Source organism: Aethalodelphis obliquidens, unplaced genomic scaffold (assembly GCF_003676395.1).
Source record: "Aethalodelphis obliquidens isolate GAN/ISIS:26980383/991018 unplaced genomic scaffold, ASM367639v1 scaffold7, whole genome shotgun sequence".
NCBI lineage: Eukaryota > Metazoa > Chordata > Mammalia > Artiodactyla > Delphinidae > Aethalodelphis > Aethalodelphis obliquidens.
In genome coordinates, this window is record NW_020837951.1 from 55,467,439 (window position 1) to 55,481,486 (window position 14,048).

Sequence of the window (14,048 nt, forward strand, 5' to 3'; positions counted from 1 at the left end):
GTGAGTTTCATTCATGGTAACTGAGTGGACTGGGTATCTGCACTGTGAGGCTCTGCTTGGCCTCACTGCCCTACAGCTGCCCAGCTTCAAATTCAGTCCACGCAGGGCTTATGAATTGCTTTGGGCTTTTCCTGATGATTTTTCCCCCAGAAAAAAAATGGCTCCAGTCTTCAGTGAGCTGGAATCTTTACACTGAATATTTTTAAAGGAATGTTTTGTTCCTGTGGCCGAAATTGTTTGCTGTGATCTTTGAGCCAAGAAAATGTCATTAGCCTCGTGAGATCAGTGTTATTTTCGCAATACAGATGAGTATGTGGTCAGAGTTCACTCGTGGGAGGATGCCAGGATCCTTTATGAGGATTCCTTTAGTTCTCATTCCTCCTTTCTCCATTCTGGGTCTGAGCTGGGCTGAGCCCTCCTCCTTCCCACAAGAATCTGAATCTTCTGGTTGGGTAAGGAAAGGAAAAAAGTATGAGGCCATCTGGGGGTAGGGAAAGCACATGATTGGTGGTACCCTGAGGTCTTTCAGCAGCTCCCTCCTCACCCTGTCACATGCTCACCAACCCATTCCTATTCTATTGTGACAGCTGGGACAGAGGATGCCTGTGGCCCTTGAGCCCATGCCAGAATACCTGCAGGCCTATCTGGTGCTTTCTAAAACTATTCCTTTGTCAGCACCCAGTGAGCTCCTCCCAAGATCTAAACATGGCCTATAGAAAAGGAAAATGCATCTGGGAGTAATTCAGTAGGAATTTGGAATGGTCACTATTTGAGAATTGGGGGGCTTTTAGGTGATTGTTATCCTACGTCTACAGTCTAACTTCTATAGTCTCATCTGCCGTGAAATATTGTCATAATTTTTCCTTTGACCTATGTGTGCATTAGCTTGGGTATTAACCACAAAACCCTCTACTATGGAATCCAGCATCCAAGAACTATTGTTAAAAGAAAGAGGGGGGTTGGGGAGGAAGGAAGAAGGGAAGAAGGGAGGGAGGAAAGGAGGAAAAATGGGGTGGGGAGAGAGAGAGAGAGGGGATAGAAGTGGAGGGGAAGGGCAATTCACCATAAAGGAGGAATTACAGGGTCTTGCCCCAAAGAACTTTGACTAAACAGAATCACTTCTGCAAATCTATGACCTCAGAGAGTCATGACAGATGCAGCTCATCAAAATCTTACCTTCTGCATTCTTTCATTACCTCCCTCGTACGTACCTCTCAGAAACAACTTTATAACCAAGGTCCCAGACCTGGGACCTGAGAACCCATTAGTCACCTCAGAAATGAGCAGCAGAGTCTTCTGTCCCTACTCTCTTTGGGAAAATGAAATGGAGCAACATTCCTTAAAGATAGAGCAGAAAAAAGAAATCCTCCCCTTATCTCCCATCCCAATCTCAAGAGTAAGTGAAGCTATCAGTAGCTTCAAGCTGGGTGCAAGTCTCAGGCACCAACTGGAGTGGGAGAGATTTGTTACTAATAAGAGGTAAGTGAATACATTTTCAAATGATTCCTTTTCTGTTTTTAATGAACCAGAGTGAAATCACCGTTGCCTATGTAATAACCCCCCTCTCTAACTCTTGTGCTTTGGGATCTGCTTTCTTGCAAGGGAGTAAACAGATACACGTGTGGAAATGCATCTGCCATGTAGACAAACTCATGTCACAGAAGAAGCTTGAGAAGTTCTGGTACTCTGGATAGAGCTTTAAACCAGTGACAGAAGCTAGGTCTGGACCTGGTGCTCCCACATATTGGTTCTAGGATCTTGTACGAATCACTCAACTTCTTTGAGGTGTTTTTTCCATCTGATGCAGGAAGCAATATGAGAACAACATTTTCCAGCTTATTGATCCAACCTCACTGCCACGACTGTGGTTCAACCTGGACTAGGGCAGAACCCTCCTACTTGTCTCCCTGCACCCACTCCTGCCTCCAATGTGGTCTATTTTCAATTTAGCTAGAACAGGCATTTAAATTCTCAAATCTACCATGTCTTCTCTGCTCACACCTCTTCCATGGCTTCTCACTGCTCGCTGGGTGAAGTCCCAACAAGTCCCTGGTCCTATGACTCACATCTCGGCTTTGTACCCTTGTTTTCCAAGCTCTAGCCATACAGAATTGTCTGGTCCACAGAGGTATCTCATTCTTGCAATTCTGAGTTTTCTCATATAATATTCACTCTTTCTAAAATACTTTCTTTTCTTTGTCCACCTGAGTTGGAGTCATCCTTTGAATCTTAGCTAAGCTGTCACTTCATCAAGCCTTCCCTGATTCTACTCCCACCCCTGACTCTACTCCCTCACGACACCCATTACTTCAAATCCCCTTGTTAGATATTTCCATAGCACCTACTTCTCATTTCAATGCACTCAGCACACATTACATACTTACGGCCTGTTTTAATAGCTTGGAATTGCATCCCTTTTAATTTTCCAAATCCTCAAGTACCCACCTGCCTACCTCAGCAAGAAGTCCAGTGTCTCCCTCTTACAGTATGTACTTCCCCACCTCCCACAGACTGTCAGAAGGCTTGCTTAGCCCCCAGGGTCAGTGCTGCTTCAAAACAGGCAGGAAGGCTACTGGGGAGCTAGGTCAGTTCACCAGAGGGCACTGGTTTTGAGCTGCAGCTGTTTCTACTGCCGTGCAACATCTCTGTTCCCTCTGGGTATCTCTGTCCACCACACAAAGGTACCCTTGCCAGTCCAGATCCCCACACAGACCAGAGTGATGCAGGATGGCAACTCTTCTGGCTCCCCTCACACGTTCTGCCATTGCTCCTAAAGCAAGATTCTCATGGGCTGGTGTGGCAGAAGGGGCTTCCTGCATTAACAGCAGCTGTGCCCAGCCAGCCTCTTCTGCGCTCAGCCTTTGCATTGAGCCTGCGACATCAGTCCTAACTGCCTTATCTTGAGTTCCTCTTGGTGACATTGCTGTCCCAAACTTCTAAATCTATCAGAGTAAAATAAACAGGTCCACCCAGAAGGCTCTTTGGCTCCTAAATAGATTTACCCACCTATGTCTCAGCAACCAGCTCTGCACACCAAGGTGTATAGGGAGGCTGTTGACAGTCCATACAGGGTTCTGTTTACCATCTCCACTTAAGAGGAACCATTCAATAGTTTACGGCTGCAGGGTGACTTGCTGGGTTCCAGAAAAGAAGTTGGCCTTCTATTACAAAAACAATGTCAAGTTCTGCTTCATCTGCTAATCTTTAAATTTCCTGAGTTCAGGGACTGTGTTTCTCTTATTCATCAGTATATGTCCAGTGTCTAAAACATTACCTGGCATATATAGACGTTAAACAAAATTTTAGACATTTAACCTCCCATGTGCAGATATGTATGCTAACCTGCTCTGTACAATGTAGCCATATGTCGTTATTTAAATTAAATAAAAATTCAAGTCCCTGGTCATATTTTAAGTGCTCGCATATTGTAGGTGTTCAATAGCCACATGTGGCTAGTAGCTACTCTGTGGGATAGAGCAGTATTTCCAATTTCTACTGGATTCAATAAATATAATATGATATTTCAATAAATATATATTTCAACAAATATGATCATTAAAAAACAAAACATATTAAAAGAATTTCTATAAAAGTTTCTAAATGTTTATACTTGATTTTTGTATCTATCTCATCATAGACTGTTAACAATCAGTTCACCCACTGGTACCAGCCCATGGACCACATTTTGAGTGGCACTGCCCTAAAAGACTGAGCCAGGACTTTGCAGGGATTTAAACCAAAGGCCAAATATGCTGGCTAATGCTTGCATGAGAACCACAGAGAATGGCAGCACTGACCTCAGGCATTAGAGACCTTCACTCAATCTCCAACATTCAAGGGCAATTTCTATAGGCTAACCATTGGGCTCCTTTCAAATACAAACACTCTTGGAGGAGATTGCCGTGTGGGATAGAAGCCCTCTAAGTCCAGGCCAAGGTCAGGATGGTTATGAGGGAGTTACAAAGAATCTGATGTACAGAGCAAAAGCAGAATTAGGGATGGATTGAGTTCAGGAGCCCAGGCAACTGTAGGACATGGGCATCAAGCCCTGGAAGAAAATCAGAGTGGGAGGGAACATGTGAAATCAGCGGTTGAGAAAGAGATGAAACCAGGGAAACAGTGGTCAGCAGCGTCCCATCATGTGAACTTGCGCTTCTGCCCCAGGAATTACTTTGAACAAGTATGTCATTTATACCTTAGAGTAAATTAATTGATCAGACCATCTGCTCTGTTTAGGGAAGACAGGAAGGAAGTGGTATTCAGGACTAAAGCAGAACAGGGAGAGATAATTTCGGAGACATTTCCTGGGCTGAATACCCAAATTAGCAGCCCCTCAGCCTCTGAGTACCTGGGGGCCAGAGGCAGACAACAGAATGGGAAGTAAGTGGGGGCCTTCTTTCTTCACAATTTTCTCCTAAGAGTATGGTTTTTCGTCGTATTCAGCCTGAGGTCTCAAACCACGGTGGACATTTGGACTTCTATATGTGGATTTATTTGAAGTTACTTTTTGTTCTGCCATTGTTTAGCCTATAAACAGAACTATTTCCTCGTTAATCTTAACCCATCCCTGGATTTTTTCTTTTTCAGGCACAACAAAAAGATATGTCACCACGGTAAGGAGGGAAGTGGACAGAGCTGTAAGTAATCATGATTTTTCTTTTCTTTTTCACCCCCTTTCCTCTCCCAGCGTGAATTAAGAAATAACCTCTATTAATGCACCAAGGGCAACTGAATAGTTTAGGCTCGTGCAGAATCTTCCTGTTAAGTGGCATTTTTAGCCCGTTTTTCTTGCAACCCTGTGTTGTTCCATACCTTTCTTGGAGAACAAGATGGTGTCTTGTATAGCCAAAGAACAACTCTGTAGCCTTTCGTCTGTCTGTATTCCTAAGCACCCCTAGAAAATAAGGCACAGGACATCTGGGCTCACAAAATTAGATGCATGGTTAAATTTAACAGTAAGGAGAAGATATTCTACTGTGGCACAATCAACAGCTGATGTTTTTGCAACAGTTGTTAAGTACACTGTTGGGGGCTGTGTGTCAGGGGCATTGCTGGGGATGTAGAAGTATGTCACGAGGTTGACAGGCATGGAGCTGGACTTTGTGGAAGAGAGAGGATGTGATCTGGAGGTTAGGAGAAGTAGGATTGCTGAAATCATTCAGGCTCATTGGATGAAAAGCTTAGACCCTGGGGAAGTGGTGTGTTGGGGACCAACAGGCCTGGGTCTCATTGTAAAATGGGTATTTCTGGCTTTCTTGGGAAAGCTGCCTTTCCCTGCAATCTAGGGATCACATGGTGTGACACACAAGTTTATGAGTCACCAAAATAATGATAGGCGATTCATAGAAATTTCTAAATAACTATGTATCGGCTAGTCAGAATATTCAGAACTGTTCATTTTCAAATTCTGTTGAATATATCCCCAAAATTCCAGAGGGACCAATTGTGAAAATAACCCTAGAAAACCTTCAGATACCAGGGTCTGTGTCTGGCTTATGCATCAGACATGGCAGCTTAGAAGCACAAAATGAAACTTAAAAGAATGAAATGAAAAGAGGCTCCTGCACCCTCCCTGTCTCCACCACTTCCCTGAAAGCGATTCTTGAAACTACATCCTGTGACTGTACACGCATCCCTGGGCACAGCACCAGGAAAGAATTGCAGCTTAGGCCGGACTGTTACCCTGAGCTTTTCTGAATCAGCAACAAGATTTTCTTGACTCAGAAAACTTTCAGATCAACACTGGCAGGCCTGATAGAAACATTCATTTCTTGAGAAACAAAAATCCTATATTCCTATAAATTGATCTGCTTGGCCTACATGTGAGTTTCCATGGGAGAGGCCCAATATTTGTCTGAATTTCACGAGGTCAGAGTGTATAAGCGACTCCTTCAATGGCTCAGCATAAGGAAGAAAGCATAGTGGAAGTCCTGAGCACAGAGGTAATAAACTCAGGTGCCTACTAGGGCCAGGCAGATGAAATGAGTAAACACTGTCTAGTATAACCTGATAGGGAGTGGGGGAGGGATTTCAACAAATTGGAGAGTATATTCCATGTCAATTTAGCACTAGCCTAACATTGCCTGAGAAGATGGAAATCCATATTTTTATATAAAAACAACCTAATTACTAAATGCTGGCTGAAAGTATTTCAAATACCAAACAAACTAAATAAAATGTGCCCGTAGGCTAATTGAGCCTGTCAATGACCAGTTTTCAAGCTCTTTCCTAGAGAGAAAATATTGTCAGGAAAGAGCCTAGGATCTGAGTAATGAAGGCAGAAACACCTATTTGGAGAACTGAACACTCAAAAGCTTGCTGCCAACCTAAATGTCTATCCTATGGCCTGCCACATAGTCTGCATGTTGCACTGTTATAAAGTGACTTCTTTGGATTAACAGTGTATCACAGTCATTTTTAACCAGTACAGCTCCTTATAAACAGAAAAATTTCAAACCCTCTTTTAATGGTGTCTGAAATTCAAAATAGAGTAACTATCTTGATCAAAAATCAAGTTAAAGAAATGGGACTAATTCCCTCCTCCCCCTGCCTGGCCCCCCGCCCCTCCACAATTATATATAGTCACAGTCTCTACCTTTTAACCTGGAGGAAGGGAGAGTCAGGGAGGTGAGAGAGTGATGCTTCTCCTCTTTCTCCCTCACCCCTCCTTGGCACTTACCTGAGAATATGTGGTACAGTGTAAATAAGTCAGGACCACTTAGATATACATCATAGAAGACACACATAGGAATGTACACGGTACTATTACTTATAATAGCAACAAATTAGAAATAATCAAATATGAATCAATAGGAGAAAAGTTGAATAGGAAGACTAGACAGTAATTAAAATGAAAGCACCAAAACTAGATGTATTTTTGAGATGAATAAATCTGAACAATATAAGTTGGAGAGGAAAGACAGATACAGATAGCATATTACCAATGACAGAGAGTTTAAAAACATGCAAATAGGGCTTCCCTGGTGGCGCAGTGGTTGAGAGTCCACCTGCCGATGCAGGGGACACGGGTTCGTGCCCCGGTCCAGGAAGATCCCGCATTCTGTGGAGCGGCTGGGCCCGTGAGCCATGGCCGCTGAGCCTGCGCGTCCGGAGCCTGTGCTCCGCAACGGGAGAGGCCACAGCAGTGAGAGGCCTGCGTACCGCAAAAAGAAAAAACAAAACAAAAAAAACACATGCAAACAACCCCTAAGTAGTGTTTATGGGAAACAGTCATGTGATATAAAAGTACAAAAATAGTATGGAAGTGATAAACATCAAATTTAACCTCAAACTGGGTAGTGGTTATACAGATGTTCGTTACATTATTCTCTATAATTTATTTTATGCCTGAAATATTTATTTTTATAAAAAAAGAGGTCACAATTAAAATTCAAGACATTTAGATTTAAGTTTTTCTGTGAGCTAGCTACACAACCTTAGGTAAGATCTGCCCCCTCTCTGTGCTTGAGTTTTGTCAACTGTAAATTGAGAAAGTTGGACCAAATCCAGAAGGGCAAACAGGCCTCATGTCAGGTGCAGGGAATGCCTAGAGCAGAGATAAGGATGGTTTGGGAGACTATTTCTAGATGGAAAGTGTGGTGATTGATGAATGAATAATGTCTGCCTTGGGTGTGGGGTGGGAAAAGTCATGGTCCTTGACAATATATTAAAAAAAAAACAATTATGCGTTTGTCTGTATTTCCATTCATCTTTGTCATGTACATACATACATGACATTATTTTGTGTTCTACATGTTTCAGTTGCATTCAGAGTTATTTTCAGATTGATCCAAGTCTTTGTAATCATGTTTAGAGCTGCATAAAATGTAGAACTTGACTGATGATCACTAATGATGAAGTATTAAAGGAACAAATAACTCATTTTTACTTAGCATAATGTTTTATGGTTTTGTCAAGACAAATACCAATGTGTTAGATTTTCAGTAGATGCTTTTTAATTTCCTCCCTAAAAAGTTGTTCATCAGTTATTAACTCTTTATTTAGAATGGATTTAATGCTTTGGATAATATCCCCTGGGAAGAAGAGGGAGCCAGACATGGAGATACTGATTTGAGAAATAGGAAGAGGCTAGGTCTGGGGCCCAGTGTTTGGACAGCCAAGAAAACTTGGTACGTGTTGTTGGGGGTGAGGGGTACTTCAGGCTTCTCCAGAGAAACAGAACACAGAACCGCTAGGAGACCAAAAAGTATGAAATCTGTAGGGCAGGCTGGCAGGCTGGGAACTCAGGTAAGAGCTGAAGGTGCAATGTTTAGTCCCAGATCTATAGGTCAGGCCAGCAGGCTGGGGACTCAGGTAGGATTTCTACATTACAGTATTGAGGCAGAATTCCTTCTTCTCTGAGAAACCTCAGTTGTTGCTCTCAAGGTCTTCAACTGTTTGAATGAGGCTCATCCACATTATGGAAGGTAATCTGCTTTATTTAAAGTCAGTGGACGGTAGGGACTTCCCTGGCGGTCCAAGTGGTTAAAGACTTTGTCTTCCAATGCAGGGGGTGTGGGTTTGATCCCAGGGAGCTAAGGTCCCACATGCCTCAGGGCCAAAAAACCCAAAACATAAAAACAGAAGCAATATTGCAACAAATTCAATAAAGACCTTAAAAATGGTCCACATCAGGGGTTCCCTGGTGGCACAGTGGTTGAGAGTCCGCCTGCCGATGCAGGGGATGTGGGTTCGTGCCCCGGTCCGGGAAGATCCCACATGCCATGGAGCAGCTGGGCCCGTGAGCTGTGGCCGCTGAGCCTGCATGTCCGGAGCCTGTGCTCCACAACGGGAGAGGCCACAACCGTGAGAGGCCCGCGTACCGCAAAAAAAAAAAAAAATTGGTCTACATCAAAAAAATCTTAAAAAAAAAAGAAGTCAGTTGACGGTAAATGTTAATCGCATCTACAAAACACCTTCACAGCAACATGTAGACTAACATTTCACCAAACTGGGCACATTAGTCTAGGCAAATTGACATATAAAATTAACCATCATGGCATCAGGAGTTGAGGGGAACATTTTGCCTGGAATAAGTCAAGTTATCAGACCTCTCAGAGCCTTTAAAAATAGAAGTATGTGGCCATCTATTTTCTGGTCATTGGAGTTGTCCAAATGACCAGGGCTCTGTCTAATACCTGTTCATCCATGTAGCTGCCACCCCAGATTTTCGTGCAGACTAACTATTTAGGGTTTTTTGCATATTTCAGCAGGATTTTTTTCTCAGCTCACTGCCTCTCAACCTTTCAGCAACAAAAGAACATCTGTGGCATCAGACTCTGCCACTTTATGTATTTTGAAATAAAGAATATCTGAGTAGATCTAGAGGGGGAAAGAAAAACAAACTTGTAGTCAAATGTTACTTGATAAAATCAAACTACAGTTTTTGGAAATTACTTCTCAGTAAAATGAAGAGATTACATGAAATAGATTTGACTTATCTAATATCTTGTTTCCTTACCAACTCCCAGTGAGACATTTTAAAATGTACAGATAGCTTTGGAAAGTCCCCTTGAGTGGAGCCGGCACACTCTGTGAGGTCCGATTCCCCCTACACTGTTTTCATCATCATGCCAGTCTCCTGTCTCTAGACTAGATCTAAACTCCTTTGCATGGCTTTTCAGGGCATCCTTCTCCCTCTCCTGTTCCCATGCCAAGCTCATTCCTACCTCTGTGCCTTTGCTCATGTTGTATCTTCTGCCTGGAATGCCCTCCCCATTCCTTCTTGCTGACCCAAATTCAAACTTCTTGCAGGATCTATCTTAATATAGAATAATAATTAGCATTATTATTGTTATAATGCCAGACCACTGTTCTAAACACTTTAGAGGTACTAACATTTAATCCTCACGGTAGCCCTATGAGGTATATACTTCCCCCCGCCATCTCCAATCTTAGAGATGACGAGATACTTGTGCAAGGCCATATGGCTAGTAAATACAAGGTCCAGTAAATGGACCCATGTATCCCAGTCTAGAGCCCACGCCTATACACTACACTGTACTCCCTTTCTTAATCTGTAAGACTCTCTCCCCCAACTCACCCATCTTTTTTTTCCCTCTGCATTGTACACACAGTCTGTACTACTCTTAAGCACATGGTCACAGCATTATTTTCTGGCCGCTTCCAAGTGTACATATTTTATGTCTACTTAGTCAATGCAATGAAGTGAGATATTACTGTTAATGAAAGTATTGGGTATTTGGTGTTTGTTTTATTGTCCATTTGTCAGTACTTCTTTTAGTTTATTCTGTGATAAATTTAAAGAAGGTGACTGATATGGACCAAATTTGGCTCACTAATAAAACATCTTGTTTTAGTTGAGTTTTCCAGCTCAAAAGAGAATAACTTATCATGATTTCTAGAACATCTGTAGTACTTTTAGTAGGCACCTATTAATGAGAATCAACCACAGTTAACACTCTACTATCCTACCTCTTTACCTAGTTTACCTATCTTTTTTTTGTATTAACAAAAAAAAGGTAGGTAAACTATAGCCAGGGGTCAAATACCCTCTTGTTTTTATAAACAAAATTTTTATTGAATTTTTATTGAAACTTAACCATGCTCATTGTTTTCATATTGTCACCCTCCCCCAAATTTCACACCCCTTCCTCTGCTTCTGATGGCAGAGTTGAATAATTGCAACAGAGACCGTATAGCCCATAAAGTTTAAATTTTTTATAATCTGGCCCTTTACAGAAGACGTTTGCTGACCCCTGACCTAGAGGCTCTTCCAGGCTTTGCACCTCCTCCCACCTCGATGTACTTTTCCTGTACTAAGAGACCTAAGGCCACCCCCACTCTTACCTCAGCTTCATGAAGTCTGAAGACAGAGCCCACCGGGAAGTGCTTAGGCCCAGCCAGTTCGGGGCTGTCACTCTCCCACACGCATTCTCTGTCACCCCAACTCTGCCTCACCCCTAAAACTACCCCTGTGGGGACAGTGTTAGGTTCCAGGCTTTCCAGGAGCCATCCTGGGCCCTCACATTCTTACTCAGCATCACCTCGGGAGATGAAGTCTTGGGACTTGTTCTTGCCCTTTCCATTTGTGGAAGTTCTTCTTGCAGCTAACTTTACTCATGTGATGCTGTTCAGGCCCATGGCTTCTTGCTATTATGCAGGCAACCAAGCTGTCAAGCAGTATAACTTGAGGAGTGGATTCTGATACCATAGATATGTATCATGCTTCCTTTAAAAAAAAAAAAAGAGTTATTCTAGTCATCAAACCATGCTTTCTTAGAGCTTCCAGACCATGTAGCCTGACTTCTCCACTTTAGAGATGGTGAGACTGGGGCTAAGGGATGTTAAGTGACTTTCTTGATGAAATAATGACAAAAAATAAATAAATAAAAGATCTTATGATCCCCAGTATAACACTATTTATTCATTCATTCGCTCTAAAACATGTACTGTGTCTGCTATTTGAAAGACTCTGTGTCTGGTAGGCCATGTGAGAATTATAAGGATGAATTAAGCACATGAGTCATCCAAGAGTCTTACAATGAAGTATTGGAGATGATGTACTCAAAACCCTGTTCTCATTGCTATAGTTTGGTTAAAATTAAAATAAAAGAGGCCAGCTTTCTATATATCCTCTAGTAATTGATCCAATCTCTACATTTTGTTTTATTTTGTTTTTTTACTTGAGTCTCTTGTCTTCCCCCTAAGAACTTCCACCTGAGAACTGACCACAACCTTGGCGTTCCATCATGGCACCATGGATGTGTCTCCTTTCCCCCTTCCTACTCCAGTGGTTCCCAATCTTTTTTTATAAGCCTTTAAAAAGGAGATATTAGAAAGAAAACCTATATATACTGAGTAGGAAAAGTTTGAGTCGTCTTCCTATGTTCCTCCTTTACTCTCACACTACTATCACACTCAAACACATCTGACACCAGATGTGTGGAGGTTTTCCCCACACCAAGCAATTCTCTGCCTCACCAGGTGAGTGTCCTACAATTTAACTCAATTCTAACACTATCTACCTGGCGATGTGAGTGTGCTACAATTTAACTCAATTCTAACACTATCTACATGGCGATAGCATGAGATCCCACAGGTTAAGGGCTCAGTCCCACAAGACTGCTCCCACCCTACTTCAGATGCCAATCATGAATTCAGGTTGTCACCTGTACTTCTGACCAATCAGCTATAAATCTGAGATTCTCATGCCCTTCTCCTTGGGTTCAACTAATTTGCTAGAGCCATTCACAGAGCTCAGGAAAATAGTATACTTAGGTTTACCAGTTCATTACAAAAGGATATGATAATGCATACAGATGAACATCCAGGTGGAAGAAATGTGTAGGGCAAATTGCTTGGGAAGGGGCACACACGGCTTCCATGCTCTCTCCATGTGCCACTCTCCCAGCCCCTCCACATGTTCACCAATCCAGAAACTCTTCAAAACCCTTCCTTTGGGGATTTTTAATGGCATGATGAATCATTAACTCCGTTTTTAGCCCCTCTCCCCTCTCTGCAGAATAGGGGGTGGCGCTGAAAATTCCAAACTTCTAATTATGGCTTGGTCTTTCTGGTGACCAGCACCCATCCAGCAGCCCACCAAGAGTCACCTCACTAGACCAAAAGACACTGCTACCACCCAGGAAAGTCCAAGGGATTTAGGAGGTCTGTATCAGGAACCAGGACCAAATATTAGAAGAAAAGATGCTCTTAGTGCTCTTACCACTTAGGAAATTACAAAGGTTTTAGGAACTCTGTGCCAGGAATTGGGGGCCGAGACCAATATATATATTTTCTATTATCTTACAAAAGTAGATTAAAACAGTGGCAGAATTGGGATAGAGGATATAAAGACCCTTCCATAGGTCCCTGCAAAGACTTCCAAGGTACCTCGTGCTTCTTGGAACATATTTGGAAAATCATGTAATAGAAGTGATCTTCTATGATCACTTTATTCTGAAGCCCACCTTATTTATCTGGCCACAGAATCCCCAGAAATGCCCACCCCACATCATGCTTCCTTTCCACACAGAGCACAGCTGTCCCAGGGAGGGAGAAGGGGCTGGGGGCATCAGGAATGGCCTCACTCACCAGTGCTCATAGATTTTTACTGGTGTGAGAAGTCTCTGTGTTTTTTATGGTTCTCTATGACTTACAAGAGGTACACATAATGCACAAAAGTTCAGAGATGGGGGGAAGAATATCACTTTGGGCTGGGGATAATCAGGGAGGAGGAAAAGTTTCATGGAGGAGGTGACATTTGAGCCAGGCAGAAACAGAAATAGCAGACTATTCTAGATAGAGGGGACACGGGAGGGAAGGCAGAGAGACCGGAAGACGTGAGGCATCTGAAGGAGAAGGCATGTGATCCTCATTTGGCAAGAGCCAGGTATGGGATAAGGGGAAAGATTGTTGGGGGCCATATCGTGAGTCATGAATTCTGGGCAAAGGAGATTATATTTTACTCACCAGGCGTGGGTGCCTTGGTCAGGTCTCAGCAGGAGACAGAGGGCACATACAGGGGGGTAACTGAAGCAAGTTTACAAGTTTTTACTCTTTACAAAGACATGAGCAGGATGAGGGGAAACCAGTGAGGGATATTAGGCATCCTGAGACTAAAAGAGCAGGGACCAGTGACTGAGCCTCAGCCTGAAGGGGAAAGGGGAGGGAGCAGTTACCAGAACACTGGTGAAAACAGCAACAGGAAAGGGCTGCCCCCTGGAGCTGTGGGCTTTAACGGAGGAATAAAACTGACCTGCAAACTGTCCAGAAGGTGGCTGAGGAAGAGATACTCCAACCTCACCCTCCTATCACCGATGCAATCTCCTTTCTCCCCTGAACTGAAGGAATGGAAACCAGAGGGAAGAAAGGCCAGTGATTCAATCCTGGGGTATGAACAGGACAGAGCAGGGTGGAGAGAGCATCTACATGAACAAACAGGAATATCTGGCACAATCGGAATTCTAAAAGGTCTGAATAGGGAAGCCCCAAGAACTTTGCTCCAGTATTGCTGAGCTGACTACAGGCCAGAGTACGGAGGAGAGAAGCCTCTTGCCACAGGTCTGGAGAGAAAGGCTGAAGAT

The 14,048-nt window shown here is 43.0% G+C and overlaps 1 protein-coding gene and 1 long non-coding RNA gene across 7 annotated transcripts in view; one reads left to right on the plus strand and one right to left on the minus strand.

The window, feature by feature from the left end:
• The window catches only part of PDCD1LG2 (programmed cell death 1 ligand 2), a 92,200-nt gene that overhangs the window by 46,229 nt on the left and 31,923 nt on the right, over positions 1-14,048 (plus strand). For 4 of the 5 annotated variants that reach the window (XM_027105827.1, XM_027105826.1, XM_027105829.1 and 1 more), the window contains exon 6: positions 4,588-4,637. In XM_027105827.1, the coding sequence (XP_026961628.1) occupies positions 4,588-4,637 (50 nt within the window). Of the gene's footprint in view, positions 1-4,587; positions 4,638-8,004; positions 8,130-14,048 lie in introns of all 5 variants that reach the window. The other variant, XM_027105828.1, reaches the window with a different exon arrangement.
• On the minus strand, positions 3-13,818 carry LOC113620111 (uncharacterized). Of its 2 annotated transcripts, XR_003432667.1 has the most exons (4): positions 13,721-13,818; positions 11,007-11,191; positions 4,813-4,894; positions 3-3,161 (listed from the first exon to the last, which is right to left on the minus strand). It is a non-coding gene; the product is annotated as an uncharacterized LOC113620111 (long non-coding RNA). The 2 variants fall into 2 exon arrangements; XR_003432666.1 differs by lacking the exon at positions 13,721-13,818 and having other exon boundaries at positions 11,007-11,416.